The 16,340-nt window shown below is 49.7% G+C and overlaps 1 protein-coding gene across 1 annotated transcript; it reads right to left on the bottom strand.

Annotated features, from left to right (window-relative positions):
* Positions 1-608: 608 nt before the first annotated feature.
* LOC142288127 (transmembrane protein 185A-like) lies at positions 609-15,720 on the bottom strand. Its single transcript, XM_075333492.1, has 5 exons — positions 15,601-15,720; positions 15,317-15,493; positions 7,314-7,324; positions 930-1,042; positions 609-853 (listed from the first exon to the last, which is right to left on the bottom strand). The coding sequence occupies exons 1-5, from the start codon at positions 15,718-15,720 to the stop codon at positions 609-611; spliced, it is 666 nt and encodes a 221-aa protein (XP_075189607.1).
* Positions 15,721-16,340: the final 620 nt, after the last annotated feature.

Raw genomic sequence — 16,340 nt, 5'->3', positions numbered from 1 at the left:
GTGCATCTTATAAAACAAAAAATAAAAAAAAAACATCATCTGTGAGATGAGCCGACACGGTCAGGGAGAGAAGATCTTAAGGCAGCACCATGGATGAGAGTTAGTAAGGACTCACCTGCGCTCTGGTCACGTCTGTCTTACAAAAGCCTAATATTTCTCATGAAATAACATTTTTGGATCCTCTTCTTTTTTTCTTGTGTTGCTTCATCCCTGTTCTACTCGTCTTTGAAATGAATTAATAAAATGGGCGATCGTGTTCCCCTCGTGTAGAGAAGGTGTCCTTGCACAGTCCAACACGGTCAGCAGTTATTGGACAGTGTCTGACTAGATGGACGGTAACAGTTAGCCGTCCATTCACTCATTTCCAGGAGGAATAACAGAGGAATATTATAACACAGCCTTTGACACATGCAAGAATTTCCCAAAACAGACGTGTCAGGAAAGCAGAAAGGATTCTTTACGCTGCATTATAAAGTAAACAAAGAAACAAAAACAACAAAGCCCCAGAGTGAGGTCAATAGCGTTTTCCGTCTTGCAACGTAGTGAGGAGCAGTATCTGAAATCCACTGGAAACACCGGCTGTGTACCGGGACTCCGCCATCACCGCATTAATCTGGCATGTTGATGTTCAGTTTGGGTGGTGGCACCACGTACTTCCCCGGGCTCTGAGTGATAACCACACTGGTCTTTTTGCAAAACATTGGAGCGATCTTGGGTGGCTGCGGCACGGGGGTCTCCTCCGCGTCCTCACTGTCCTCATGGTGAATGTCATAGGAGATATTACCGTACTCCCGCAGGAAAGGGAAGATCTCCAGCAGGAACTGGCAGAAGTCTTTACGAATACCAAACCACCCTGGAAGATGAAGGTTACAGTAAGGTTTCCACAATGCGACCACATCACCACCTCACACACAACGCACGGCACTTACAGTGATTGCCTCCTTTCTGGCCAAACGCCGCTGCCATCAGGGTAATTAAAGAAAGCCAGAGAGGGACAAAGATGGGGATATAGGAGAATAAATTATGTCCGTCCAATCGAGATCTGCAACGAGAGAAGACACAGACATTACACACCACTCACAAAAAGTTAGGGATATTTAGCTTTCGAGTGAAATTTCAGGATGATCCTAAAACGCCTTCTGACCTTTTCAGGTGAAGTTAATGTGACCTTCTCTAATCTTTCGGATGCTCATGTCCAACTGTTCAATGTTTTAGCACTTTTTGCATGACCATTGAGGAAGGATTCTCCAGTCGTGCTGTATGTGTGTTACCCACCAATACCATCTGTAAATAATACACGAACTGCATGTGACTTGGTTTAAAATTGGCCACAGCAGCCTTTATTACCTATTATTTACATACTAACACAAGGGGGCGCCGTCCAACGGGCGACCCCAACAAATAACAATAGGTAACACAGTAACCAATACAGTAAATATACAACCCTGAGTAGGCCCAGTCCAGGAACCACTTCTCACCCCAGTATCCCTGGCCGCAACACACCGACCCAGAGATGAGGTATTAATCACCTACGGATTAACCCCCCAACTTTGCAGAACCCCGTGCCTGCAACATCCCGGAACCTGGAGCCACCATACCAAGATGGTGTCTCTCTGTCCAGTTACCATTGCCTTCAACCGCCTCTGGACCAGACCTACCCCCCGCTGCTGTGACAAAGAAACAACCCAGACCAAATTCCCCTCGGCATTAAACACAAGGGAGGGTGGGCGGGGATCGTTCCATATCCGGAAGTCAAGAGAGAGGGGGTAAGTCAAAGTCCTTTACTTACACCCCTCAACTGTCCCACCTCTTCCTCCAGGGAACTCCTCCTACCCACCAATCCCTTTACTCTGCCTTATAAACAAACCATTCCTGTTTCCATTAACCCCATCACTCCTTCCCTTCCCTCTAGTCATGTCGCCCCTCCACCCTATGGGTTCCATGGCTTTCTTGACCATTGAGGAAGGATTCTCCAGTCGTGCTGTATGTGTGTTACCCACCAATACCATCTGTAAATAATACACGAACTGCATGTGACTTGGTTTAAAATTGGCCACAGCAGCCTTTATTACCTATTATTTACATACTAACACAAGGGGGCGCCGTCCAACGGGCGACCCCAACAAATAACAATAGGTAACACAGTAACCAATACAGTAAATATACAACCCTGAGTAGGCCCAGTCCAGGAACCACTTCTCACCCCAGTATCCCTGGCCGCAACACACCGACCCAGAGATGAGGTATTAATCACCTACGGATTAACCCCCCAACTTTGCAGAACCCCGTGCCTGCAACATCCCGGAACCTGGAGCCACCATACCAAGATGGTGTCTCTCTGTCCAGTTACCATTGCCTTCAACCGCCTCTGGACCAGACCTACCCCCCGCCACAGGACAGGGCACGTGACTCCTTACGTGGCCTGGACCCGCCACACACCAAAAGCTTGTACCACACCTCCACGCAATCCCAGCGTCCACAAAACAGCACCAAGCACGTGAAGATGCACCCCCATCGCATCCCCAAAACCACCAGTTCAGCGCCACCAACTTTTGGCGCCGCCCCCCCAATAAGGCTCGATTGATACTGCCTATCGCACGAGCCACACGCCATTCCAACCTGGTCACACTATCAAAACTACCCCACGATTAAGCTCAGGTATGTCTTACACAATGCAACAACCAACTATTTATTTATTTTTTTTTTTTTTTAAAACATTCATAAATAACTTCTCGAGATACCAAATCGCTGCCTCCAATTTACTGGACCAGTACCATCGACCCGTCCAGCCCCAACTGGCAACATTCAGGCGAGCCTCAGACCGTCGAGGCCCCGAGAACCAACGAATGCCCAAATATCCAAATGAGGCACACCCTCACCACAAAAACCCAGGGGTTATAAACCCACAGATAACACCAACCTGTTACGCCAACCCATTCCACTCCCAAAAGACTCAAATGCCCCCATTGCCTTAACCCGATAACAACTGAGGCCAAACGTAACACCGAAACAAGAGGACTCCCACCTCCCAATACTTCTCACAACCCCTTTTCTGAGCCCACCGAGGGGCCTCCGTGGCAGCCCAATCCAGAAGGAATACGACCCATAGTATTCCGGGCGCCCACCCCCGCCACCTGCAATCAAGTCTGCAGCACTGCCACAAAATGGTACCTTAACAAACGCGACACAATAATGAGCCTGGGTGCCCTCACAACATAATTCCGCACCCGGGACCGCGTATAACAACACCAACCTTCACCACCCGCCTAATCTAATTCGGTGAGCGACAAAGCCGGCGCTCAACCCACTGCACCACCTCGGACACATCCTCCAACATCCAACCTCCGCTCTTGACCGTAGATGGGCTGACCAACCCCACAATCTCAAAGCCCCCCAAAAGGCTAACACAAACCGTTTTGGACAAGGGAAACAAAAACCCGCTCGTGCTCAGATGAACATAGCCGCCACAAACCACTCACCAAACGCTGCCACAAAACAACGGAGACGGACCCTTGTATCCCGCTCCCTCACACCCTTACGACCAAACCCTTCAAGGCCTGCCGCGCCCTAAGATCCTGCGAAAACATCTCTCCACATCTAATCCTTAACAAGACAGCCACAGCCGCCACCCTCTGCTCCACTGCGGACGCCGGCCTAGCAGCCTGAAAACCGTTACTCACCACTGCCAACGCCACCATCAAATACTCCACCGGGCCTTCCTCACACATTGTCCCAAACGTTATCCACGCCACCCATACTTCTGAATATCAGCCCCAAATAACCTCAGTCACTGGGCACCGAGCCGCTCCCCAACACAGCCACACCAGACTCCACAAGCCCTCCGGACACACCGTGCCCACCTCGTCTGCTACCCGCCTCAACTCCCGAGACCTGCAGAACTGGAAGGAAACACAGCAGCTGCTATTCCCTTGGCGAACCCCAGTACTGGTTGCGCCACGCATAACATTTTTTTTTTTTTTTTTTTTTAAAAACACATCCAATTGAGAAACCAACTGTCGCAAGTACGCCACCCTTGGCCCCAGGATTAGCAAACCAACTATTAATCGAATTCTCCACCAACTGATAGCCAGAATGACAGCCCACCTTCCTCTTGGAAAAAACTGCCAACCTCCACCACCCGACCACTACCACCGATTGGAAGCGCTACCCCACAATGCCCAACCAGAAAACAACTGGACCCGCTGCCTCCGAGTACCGCAGCTACGTTCCATCAGGTAGCACCTTACCCAGCCACAATCCGCGGCCACTAAATCGCCGTAAGAAAAAACCTCCTACACCATCAGATCATCATTGATCTCCCTCGTGACCACACACAAAGGATCCGATGGCTGCACCCTTGGCGCAGCCATCGCCAGCCGTCCAGCAGACACGCACCCCAGCGGCGTAACTCTGCACCCGTGGTTCGACCGCCCCTGCAAAGACTGCACCGCCTGAAACCGCACCGTCTTAGCTGACCTAACTGCCTCTATCGCAGCCCATAGGACCACACCATTACCCACGAATCCTACCCCTCTGACCATAACATCAAACTTTATCCCCACAAACCGTATCACTGGCGTTGGACCCTCAGTCTTCGCCTGCGCCAACAGGCCCAAAAGAGTATCCACCACCATCTATAATAAAACAATCAACCTCAACGAATCATCAACCCGCCAACCCGATGTAAAGAGAATCAACCTATAATGAATAAGAGGTGTAAGCTGGGACACACCACGCACAAACCACTCCACCAAGAAATAACCGCCTCCAAAGGAACATAAAATGGGACAACAACCCATTAGCACCCACCGATCAACATAATAATAACTCCCCTCCCCACCGCAGCACCAGACCTGCTAGCTAGCAGGGTGGACCAGCAACAAACTAAATGCCGCCTCCAAATTCGCCTTTGCCATCAATGCTCCCCGGCTCACCGCCTTTACCAAATCCCACCCTCTGTCAAACGACACATAATAAACCGCCGACAATTCTGGAGCCAAGCAGGCATACACCGATGACTCCTCCAGATAAGATACGTTTTGAACAAGCCGAAATATATACATCTATATACGGCTCATTTCCGGCACTACCCCCCAACAGAGAAACCCAATCGTGACAAGGAGGGCCCCGAATGGCCCACCCATCCTGCCCAACACCACTTCCTGACCCCTCTTTCCACTGACAACCACCAGGTGTCCCCTAGCCCAGCGCAAACTTCCAATAAGGAGGCAAAGATCCACCAATATAAATAGAATGACGCAGAATTACTATGTTCCTTACCACAACCCAACACTTATGCTTAAGACAACCGTCCGCGCCAAATCTGCACCACCCATCCTTCTATTCCCCCCAAAAAACCCTCATCGTCCGTGTCGCCGGGGTTCCAAGCCCCGAACAGCCAACTACCCCCCAAAAAGGGGGGGGGGGCCTGACTAGGAGCCGCCATCCACTGCAGCCATAAGGATGTGCCCGTATGATCCTACCGCATACTGGCACGCAACACCTTCCCTTGCTGAAATTACTCGGCGTACTGAAGCCAGACTAAACCGCCATATGACCTAACAAGCCACCCCAAATGGATCCATATAACCGAACCAATTACCCAATTCCTTCCCCCGATACCCTTGCCAAAAAACGCAAATGCCCGCAGCCACGTTGCAAATGTACGAGGGTGAGCCTCCACCGGCGCTCCCCTCCCTCTACTTATCCTTCCTGGAATCACTTGGCTTAACCTAATCCAGGTGAAACTGTTCCCGGGGGAGCAGCGAAACTATTGCTACACGTTCCCCATTCAAATCTTATCCCTCACATCCTCCAGCAAGTGAGCCCCCCCAGCGGGCCTTTGAAGCACCCATACCTCTCACACTTGGCCACTGTCAGCCAGACGCACCACCTCATCCCCCTCTTCGTTCCTCACCACTCACTCTGTCACAGCCCTTGCCGCCTCTGCCCGAAAATGCTCCCCTGCCGCCTCATGCGCCCTCACTCTGCCTGCCGCACCTGCGCCTACTAACCACCGATCCCGTCCATGCCGCCGGCGGTGCATGCGCACTCTCCACAACCGTATACACCACTTCAGTAAACCCCATACCTGGTCAAAACACCAACCCACTCGGCGCTGCCGTGTCCGCAGCCGCCCCCCCCCAGCCCTGCCAAATCCACGGCCGTCTCACCCGACCGCGACCCGGCATATCCTGGAATAAAAATCACGCCATCCGGACGTCTGATTCATCCGTCGCTGCTTCCTCCTCCTCCTCGCTGGAGCCGACCGCCTCTGGCTCATGTAATGCAGACGCCGCCGAAGCGCTGCCACCACCACGGCCGTCCTCCTGGTACGCCGCGTGGGCACCATCCTCCAAGCTCCATCTTCTGTCCCGCGGCGACAACCCCGGAAACCGTCCCGTCCTACGGGCTGCCACCGCGGGCCTTATCTTCTGGCCTGACCCCCCCTTGCTACCTGCAAGGACAGGGGGTACCTGTGGCCCGACCCGCTGCCAGCAGACTCCCATCCAGAGCCGCCAGCCTCCTGCCCTCCTGGGCCCAGAAGGCATCCGTCCGCCGGGCCCTCCCCCCCCTTGGGGGAGACCGCCGCTGCCGGGAGCTGCACGCCTGCTCTGGGTGACCAGGCGGGGACCGCAGGGCCCCCGCCGTCACCCCCACGTACCGACGCCTCCCGGGCATCCGTCGCACCATGCTCGCCTGCCCTGGTGCCGGACCCCTTGCTGGCTGCAGCCCCCCGCCCCCGCCCCCCCTCCACCCGCGGGGGGGGGGGGGGGGGTAACGCTGGCCTCCGTCCTCGCCGGGCGCTCTCCTGGCCAGGAGCCGCCGCATCCAGCCCTCCTGGGCCCCATGAAAGCCTCTGTCCGCTGGGCCCTCCCCCTCCTGGGGGAGACCGCCGCGGCCGGGAGCTGCAACCTGATCTGGGTGACCAAGCAGGAACTGCAGGGCCCCTGCCGTCACCCCCACTCACCGACGCTTCCTGGGCACCCGTCGCCCCAGGCCCGCCTGCCCTGGTGCCGGACCCACCACTGGCTGCAGCTCCGCGGCAGCCCCCCCGCCTTCCGCGAGGGGTAAAGCTGGCCTCTGTCACCGCCGGGCGCTCTCCCCGTCCGGGAGCCGCCGCATCCAGCAATGCAGGCCGCGGCTCGGACCGGAAGTAGGCCGCAGCCAAGCCACGCCCCCCTCCCGGCTGCCGCGGCCCGGACGGAGATTCCTCCCGCGGCCGGAGCAGCAGCTGAGTACTGCCCTGCCCACGTCCTACCGCGGAGGGTCCCCGAAGGGGCTCTCGCATCTCCTCCTCGCTCCCCCCGCACACGGCAAGTACCTGAGATATGAGGGAGGGGGGACGCCGCCCGCAGCTGACAGGGGAGCGAGGGGAAAGTGCCAACGGGTTAACCCCCAGCAGCCAAGACGTGGGACCGCGCTGCCAGGGGCCCGTGCACTGCCATGATGAATCCGCTGCTCCCGGGTAGCAGCCATCCTGTCGCACGTCCGGATCGTTCCATATCCGGAAGTCTGGTGATGTGAGGGGCTGGGGAACCTCCATCATGACGTCCTTGTACAGATCTTTGTGTCCTTCTAAATACTCCCACTCCTCCATGGAGAAATAGAAGGTGACGTCCTGACACCTTATAGGAACCTCTCCAGTCAGATCGTTCCATATCCGGAAGTCAAGAGAGAGGGGGTAAGTCAAAGTCCTTTACTTACACCCCTCAACTGTCCCACCTCTTCCTCCAGGGAACTCCTCCTACCCACCAATCCCTTTACTCTGCCTTATAAACAAACCATTCCTGTTTCCATTAACCCCATCACTCCTTCCCTTCCCTCTAGTCATGTCGCCCCTCCACCCTATGGGTTCCATGGCTTTCTCAACTTGCTGTTGTCTAATAAGGAGCTAAATGGCAAATTTCACATTGGTGTTTGATTCATAAATCACCAAATTAATTTTGGGGTTCAATCAGAATTTCTATTAATCAGTCCTGCTCATCATGCTGCTCACAATCTGACATCATGAAACCAAAACGACACCAAACAATTGATCAGCAGCACCGCGCCATTAAGAGGCTTCAAGCAGGATGTTCTCAAACGGAAGAGACCCTTCAGCTTAGGCTGGAAACACATCTATGCGAGTAAAATCGGTCCGAGTTGGCTGAAAAAAACTCGACTGATTTTAGTTCACGTTAGGTCAGTGTGCAATGCAACTGCACTGCGATCCTGAGATTTTTCTCATGATTGCAGTGTGTGTGCAATGCATGTGTGATCCGTGTGTGATCCTTTTATTTCTCAGCAGCTGTCATCTGCTATTCAGCTCTGCTACATGGCCGCTGACAGCAGCCACAGACAGCCATGTAGCAGAGCTGCATAGCAGATGACAGCAGACACAGACAGAGTCGCAGGATCAGAATCAACTCGGGTGAACTTCACCCGACTTCATTGTCATGCCGCGGCTCTGTCTGTGTCGCATACTGATTAGCGGTCACCCGTGAAGGACTCACCAATGACCGCTAATCCCCTGACTGACTCAATTGAGCAGCGCGATTAGCACTGCCATCACTCAGGTTACCCGCGGCCAGCTGGATCCTCACCCCGTGACTGCAACTCACCTGTGACTTCATTGCTGTCACTCGGGCGACTTGCTGTCACTGTTGGAGGATCCAGCGGTGGCCACGAGTTACCTGACTGACATCAGCTGACCGCGATACTCACCTCAGTTGCTGCGTGGAGCTGACAGGAGCGGCGGTGTCTTCTGCAGCTCCTGTCACCATTATGTAACTGAGCTGGAAGCGACGCGGGACCTCCGTGAATTACGTCGGACATGGATGGGTTTTTTGGGTACTTAATAAAGTGGTGAACGAGGGTCTTTGTTATTGTTTATTATTTCAAATAAAGGATTTTTTCACTGTGTGTGTGTTTATTAACTTTAATTTACAGGTTAATCATTGGGGGTGTCTCATAGACGCCTGCAATGATTAATCCAGGATTTAGTGGCAGCTATGGGCTGCCATTAACTGCTTATTACCCCGATTGCCAACGCACCAAGGCAAATCGGGAAGAGCCGAGTACAGTCCCAGAACAGTCGCATATAATGTATGCGGCCATTCTGGGCGGCTGCTGGCTGATATTGTTAGGCTGGGGGGCTTCCCATATTATGGTGCTCCCCATCCTGAGAATACCAGCCTTCAGCCGTATGGCTTTATCTGGCTGGTATTAAAATTGGGGGGGACCGCACGCCGTTTTTTTTAACTATTTTTTTATTTTACTGCACAGCATAGCCACACCCACCGGCTGCTGTGATTGGTTGCAGTGAGACTGCTGTCACTCAGCGTGGGGGCGTGTCTGACTGCAACCAATCATAGGTGCCAGTGGGCGGGGAAAGCAGGAAATATGAGATTGAATAATGAGCGGCTGGCTTTTTCAAAAGAGGAGAAGCCACCGGAGCAGTGTGACCGCCGTGCAGCGCCGCGCTGGTGATCGGTCATCGGTGAGTATGAGAGAGGGGGGAGAGGGATAGACCGACATGGACAGAGAGTGAGGGACAGAGATAGTGACCGACCAACAGAGAGAGAATAGAGACCGAGAGGGAGAGACCGACTGACAGAGAATAGAGATTACAGAAAGCGAAGGAGAGAGGTGTTCAAATGCCGCGCCAATGGATCACTGATGCAGATGTTCAGATCAATGTCACTTTATTGTCATACAGGTCGACGCGTTTCCGGAGCATCTGCCCCCTTCATCAGGACCACCAGGAATAGAAATCACATCAAATCTGTCCCAGTAGGACGATGCATACAATATATAATCACAATGACGTCATCAGATCATCCCTCAAAAGAAAAAAATAGGCGGGAAAGCGTGCCACGTTGTCAAAAGTGACGTACTATATAATCTTTCCAAGGATACAAAAAAAATCAATAAGTGCAATTCATCAAAGGATTGATCAAATGTAGTCACCCAAAAAAAATGGTGAATACATCAAATAATACAAATATATGTACATACAACAAAACTTCCTAAATAGAATAAAATTGTGAAAAAATCCCTCCAATTTTATACAACTACAATTTTATATATAACCGCATGCAACACATGTTGGCATATGTAGAATAAATGTGTGTTAACTCAGGGTCAAGGAAGGGTAAAGAACTGTCCATACTCTGAGTCTATTTGACTTAGTGTATATACTGACAGCACGGCATAAACCCATGCCGCCACCCGAGTAAAGCTGGTGTCACACATAACGACGACGACAACGACGTCGCTGCTACGTCACCATTTTCTGTGACGTTGCAGCGACGTCCCGTCGCTGTCGCTGTGTGTGACATCCAGCAACGACCTGGCCCCTGCTGTGAGGTCGCCGGTCGTTGCTGAATGTCCAGCTTAATTTTTTGGTCGTCACTCTCCCGCTGTGACACACACATCGCTGTGTGTGACAGCGAGAGAGCGACGAAATGAAGCGATCAGGAGCCGGCACTGGCAGCTGCGGTAAGCTGTAACCAGCGTAAACATCGGGTAACCAAGGGAAGACCTTTCCCTGGTTACCCGATGTTTACGCTGGTTACCAGCCTCCGCTCTTGCTGCCAGCGCCGGCTCCTGCACTGTGACATGTGGCTGCAGTATGCATCGGGTAATTAACCCGATGTATACTGTAGCTAGGAGAGCAAGGAGCCAGCGCTAAGCAGTGCGCGCGGCTCCCTGCTCTCTGCACTGTGACATGTAGCTGCAGCACACATCGGGTTAATTAACCCGATGTGTGCTGCAGGAGAGCAAGGAGCCAGCGCTAAGCGCGGCTCCCTGCTCTCTGAACTGTGACATGTAGCTGCAGCACACATCGGGTTAATTAACCCGATGTGTGCTGCAGGAGAGCAAGGAGCCAGCGCTAAGCGCGGCTCCCTGCTCTCTGAACATGTAGCACAGCGACCTTATGATCGCTGCTTCTGCTGTGTTTGACAGCTAAGCAGCGATCATAACAGCGACTTACAAGGTCGCTGTTACGTCACCGAAAATGGTGACGTAACAGCGACGTCGTTGTCGCTGTCGTTTAGTGTGACACCAGCTTAAGTCTATCAATCACTCGAAATCTGGGAGCAAAGGAAATGAGAGTGGATTAGGGAGATTAACTCGCACCATAGGAAAACCTAAGAGCACACTACTGATCAATGAACTCAGACCGCGGTTCATCAGAGGACAGAAGCGTGGGAAAAAACTAATCGGCGCATGCGTCAAGGTCTGGATCAAGAGTAACCGATAGTTCACTAGAGGGCATAAGCGTGGGAAAAACCACTGTGCGCATGCGTTACAAGTCTGAAGCCAGAAAAGACAGTTTAACAAATACACAATCGTGGAACAAAGCGAATAGCGAATGCGTACAATAATGAAAACCCAGCATCTGCCCGGGCTGACAAAATAATAATATAATAATAACACACCATAGATTTAAACCCCGGAAACCATAACTGTGCATACAAAGGTGACTCCGATCGAACAGATACCCCCATACGTTCCGAATAGGATGGATATTTTAAATAGGAAAGAAACGTATTGGATCTATAAATTGAATACCTTAAAACCTCATGGCCTTAATGAGGTAACTGATTTATTTCAGTAATATTAAGTTTCAGGGGGTTTTTTAATGCCTCACCCTTTATTTTATGTGTTTTTATTACTATGGTTTTTATTGATTTTATACATATATTATATTTTATACACTATTTTTATGTTTGGAATGTATGTACTATCTTATTTTTATATTTATGAGGTCGATACTGACACGCACACAGAGCGGTCGCCCTATGATTTTAGGATTTTTCCGGAATATTTCTTGTCTTATCAGGACCATTTTCTTTGTTTCCACACATCTGGTTTTTAATTCCCTTTATATTCTAGCGGGCATAATTATATGAGTGTGTTTTATATCTATATATACATTTTTTTGCACATCATTTTGTCCGTTGTTTCTTCTTTGGACTCATGTTAGTCACCTTTATTGTTGGAATTTTCTAAGGGTTACGGTTGGCCTTCAGTGGTGATTGCGGCCTTCCCTCACCCCCTTTTGTTTCTCTATCTTTTTGGGTTAATTAGGGACAAGGTGTCACTCTTTATCCGAGTCCGTTTGCATTGTTCATCTTCCACATCACTATACACGTATAGACACTTGGGATAATGCCTCTGTATCCATAGATAATGCCTTTGTATGCACAGTTATGGTTTCCGGGGTTTAAATCTATGGTGTGTTATTATTATATTATTATTTTGTCAGCCCGGGCAGATGCTGGGTTTTCATTATTGTACGCATTCGCTATGCGCTTTGTTCCACGATTGTGTATTTGTTAAACTGTCTTTTCTGGCTTCAGACTTGTAACGCATGCGCACAGTGGTTTTTCCCACGCTTATGCCCTCTAGTGAACTATCGGTTACTCTTGATCCAGACCTTGACGCATGCGCCGATTAGTTTTTTCCCACGCTTCTGTCCTCTGATGAACCGCGGTCTGAGTTCATTGATCAGTAGCGTGCTCTTAGGTTTTCCTATGGTGCGAGTTAATCTCCCTAATCCACTCTCATTTCCTTTGCTCCCAGATTTCGGGTGATTGATAGACTTACTCTGGTGGCGGCATGGGTTTATGCCGTGCTGTCAGTATATACACTAAGTCAAATAGACTCAGAGTATGGAGAGTTCTTTACCCTTCCCTGACCCTGGGTTAACACACATTTATTCTACATATGCCAACATGTGTTGCATGCGGTTATATATAAAATTGTAATTGTATACAATTGGAGGGATTTTTTCACAATTTTATTCTATTTAGGAAGTTTTGTTGTATGTACATATATTTGTATTATTTGCTGTATTCACCATTTTTTTTGGGTGACTACATTTGATCAATCCTTTGATGAATTGCACTTATTGATTTTTTTTGGATCCTTGGAAAGGTTATGTAGTACGTCACTTTTGACAACGTGGCACCCTTTCCCGCCTATTTTTTTCTTTTGAGGGATGGTCTGATGACGTCATTGTGATTATATATTGTATGTATCGTCCTACTGGGACAGATTTGATGTTATTTCTATTCCTGGTGGTCCTGATGAAGGGGGCAGATGCTCCGGAAACGCGTCGACCTGTATGACAATAAAGTGACATTGATCTGAACATCTGCATAAGTGATCCATTGGCGCGGCATTTGAACACCTCTCTCCTTCGCTTTCTGTTATCTGCTGTTATGGTGGCTGCAGCCGAGGATCGACATTACATGCGTTTATAGTGGTTGTGACTCTCACAACTGCAATTGATGAGTATATTGACTCCCCCCTCCCTACCCCACACATATTGGGGTAAGACCCTATTTGTGCTTGTTTTTCCACAGTCTTTTTCCGTAGAGAATAGAGATTGACAGACATTGTGAGACATCACTCGTTTCCAGTGTTTTAGGAAACATGCGAGAAATGTATTTAGAAAATCGGATGTCACTAGGATGGTGTGAGTGCTGTCCCGTGACATCCGATTTTTTTACACGCTCCCATAGACTTGCATTGGAGAGACTCGCATGAGAAACTCGCAAAAAAGCAGCATGCTGCGATTTTTTTTCTCCTTCCGAGTTGGACTGAGAAAAAAAAATCGCAAATGCGAGCTGAATCATTCACTAATGTGTCCGATTCCAATGTGAGATTTTCTCGCATTGCTCTACTGCGAGAAACTCGCAAGTGAGTAGCCGCCCTTAGAGTGTCACCAGCAGGTTGTACAGAGATACAGAGAGACTGGAAAAGGCAGAGAAAGGAATAAAAATGGAGAGGTCTGCCTTTTTTCCAGAAAATCTATGGGATAAGCGGAGTCGCTGTGTAGATGCTTGTAACTGTACACCAGAACCTCAATGACCTGAGGGCCGCCACTCAAGAATAGTGGGATGCCATGCCTCCACAGACATTAACTCCACTTGTGACCAGGAGAGGTCTTTGTGAGCTATAATTAATGCTCAAGGCCACATGACAAGTTATTGAGACATTGACATTTTTTGTGGGGTATGCCCACCACTGTTGTTGACTTTTGAGTCAATAAATAGGTTGAGCTGAGGAAGTCACCATTTCATACTTCTACATAAATGCCCGACTGTTGTGATAAAATATCATTATAGAGAACTTTATAAGTTTTCCTTAAATTTCACCCAAATGCCAAATATCCCTTAACTTCTGTGAATAGTGTATGGGAAAACTCTGTCCCCGGACTGCAGTGTTTTCTTTCAATGTCTAGTAAAAAGGGACTGTCAGCACAGGATGACTGTGCAAACCAAGCACAGGCGCTCGTGCATCATGACGGGGCTAATTATTTAAATAAACCTTTCCACCTGCTTGTTTTCCCTCTATCTCCACCCTCTCCTCTTCCCTGATTGACAGCTCTTCACAGATTGAGGGAAAACAAGCAGGCGGGAAGATGTATTTTAAGGATTAGTCTCCACCATGATGCACGAGCTCCTGTAACTGGTTTGCAAAGTCATCCTGTGCTGAAGGAGTGCCTTAATAACTCTCCCAGGTCCAGCACTGAGTCTCCACCACTGCTCCCGGTGTCTATTACTGTCTGCAGCGGTGACGTCACATCGACAGCGCTGCAGCTAAGAACTAAGCTTGGCAATCCTGAGCAGCTTGTGACGTCAACTTGGGCACGGCCACTGAACTCAGTTACTGGTTGCAGCACCGTCAAGCTGACATCAGCTCTGCAGGCAATAGCAGACACCGGGAGCAGCGGTGGAGACTCAAGAGCTGGACCAGGGGAGGGTGATTGAAGAAGTTTTTTTTTTTTTCTTCTTAAACAAACTGCTCCTGGGAACATAGGATTTCTGTAGCTGGAAAACCCCTTTATCCAGATTCTCAGAATGGAAAATATTATATGTATGGCACAGTCTCTATATTCTCTGGATTAGTAGCTGATCTGCAGCACCTGGCAGCGGCCACTGCCCCTAACACCGCTCTGCTGTTCAGCTCCATTCAACAGTTATGTGAAGCTGATAAGAGCCGATCATCGGGGTCCCCTACCATCTGACACCGATATTATATTCCTAGACAACCCTTAAATGTTTGGTGGACTTCCTCTAACACCAGACCCTTACTGGTCAGTAATCAGTGCTGTAGTCCTGGAAATAATCCACTTTTACCAGGAATAGGTGATATATATATATTTTATCTACGTGTACCCTATGACAATTCTCACGGCTATAATTTATCTGTGGGGATCACCATATCTTGTGATTCAATCATACTGGATCCCATGATTATGTAGAAGTGTCAGTATAGCCTCCATGCTGAATATGTGACCCCCACCACAGTAGAGTACCTCAAAAGTGAGCAATGGCACAACGATAGCCATCCAGCTGCCGGCCATGGTGATATGCATCCTTCTTTGCTCAGCGATGACGTCCATGGATCGCAAGAACAAGACGGACCACACGATGTAGTACAGGACCACCAAACAGAGGAAGGACATCAGGATCCAGAGCGGCACACAGACCACCTGAGCACAGAAGACACGGGAAATCACTGAATAATATGGAGCTAATGACCCAGCGGCCGCACACCAGGAAGAGCACATGGCGGACATCAAGAAGGAAGAAAACTTACAAGCCACGGCCACGTGATGATGCTGTCCAGCCTCAGGGCAATGAATATAAACTGCAAGATGTTCCCCGAGCACAAGATCTCCAGCTGCAGAGAGAAGAGGCGCAGGTCAGCCGCCCCCATACAGCAGATACAAAAGGACAAACTTTTACTTTTAACCCTTTCTCATTACGGTCAATATGGCAGTTTTGTTTATTCTCATCTTCTTCCCAGGGTCATAACTTAATTATTTTTCCATTAAAGTTGCCATTTGAGGCCTTGTTTTTTTTTCAAGACAAGTTGAAATTTCACAAGGGAAGGAAAGGGTAATGGGCACCAAATCAGAGCACCCCTGGGATTGTGGCAGCACCCGGGGTGTATGGAGCAGGCTCATGAGCTCACTCCATACACCATTTCTTTAGATTTATGGTGGATGTCAGGAATGGGTTAACCGCTTATTCATATTACGTACTGGTGTATAATTTGCCGACTCCTTATGCTTGAGAGTCTGCATCTTTCCCAGCAAATGATGGCTGTGTTATACAGCCATTATCTGCCTCCCACAGTCATGGAGTAGAGCTCCGCCCACGACTCTTAACCTATTAAATGCTGTGGTTAATCTGTGAAATGAACGGGAGAATTTAACCCCACGCTTTACAGTTACTCTCCAAAAAACTTGCCTCCATTAAAGTGAATGGAGCTGCGAGCTATTAGGTTATCAATAGGAGCTGTAATTGGTTGCTATAGGAACAAAATGAATTGTT

Source organism: Anomaloglossus baeobatrachus, chromosome 2, assembly GCF_048569485.1.
Source record: "Anomaloglossus baeobatrachus isolate aAnoBae1 chromosome 2, aAnoBae1.hap1, whole genome shotgun sequence".
NCBI classification, from domain to species: domain Eukaryota; kingdom Metazoa; phylum Chordata; class Amphibia; order Anura; family Aromobatidae; genus Anomaloglossus; species Anomaloglossus baeobatrachus.
Note: the sequence above shows the minus strand (reverse complement) of the source record. Positions and strands in the feature narration are given on the sequence as shown.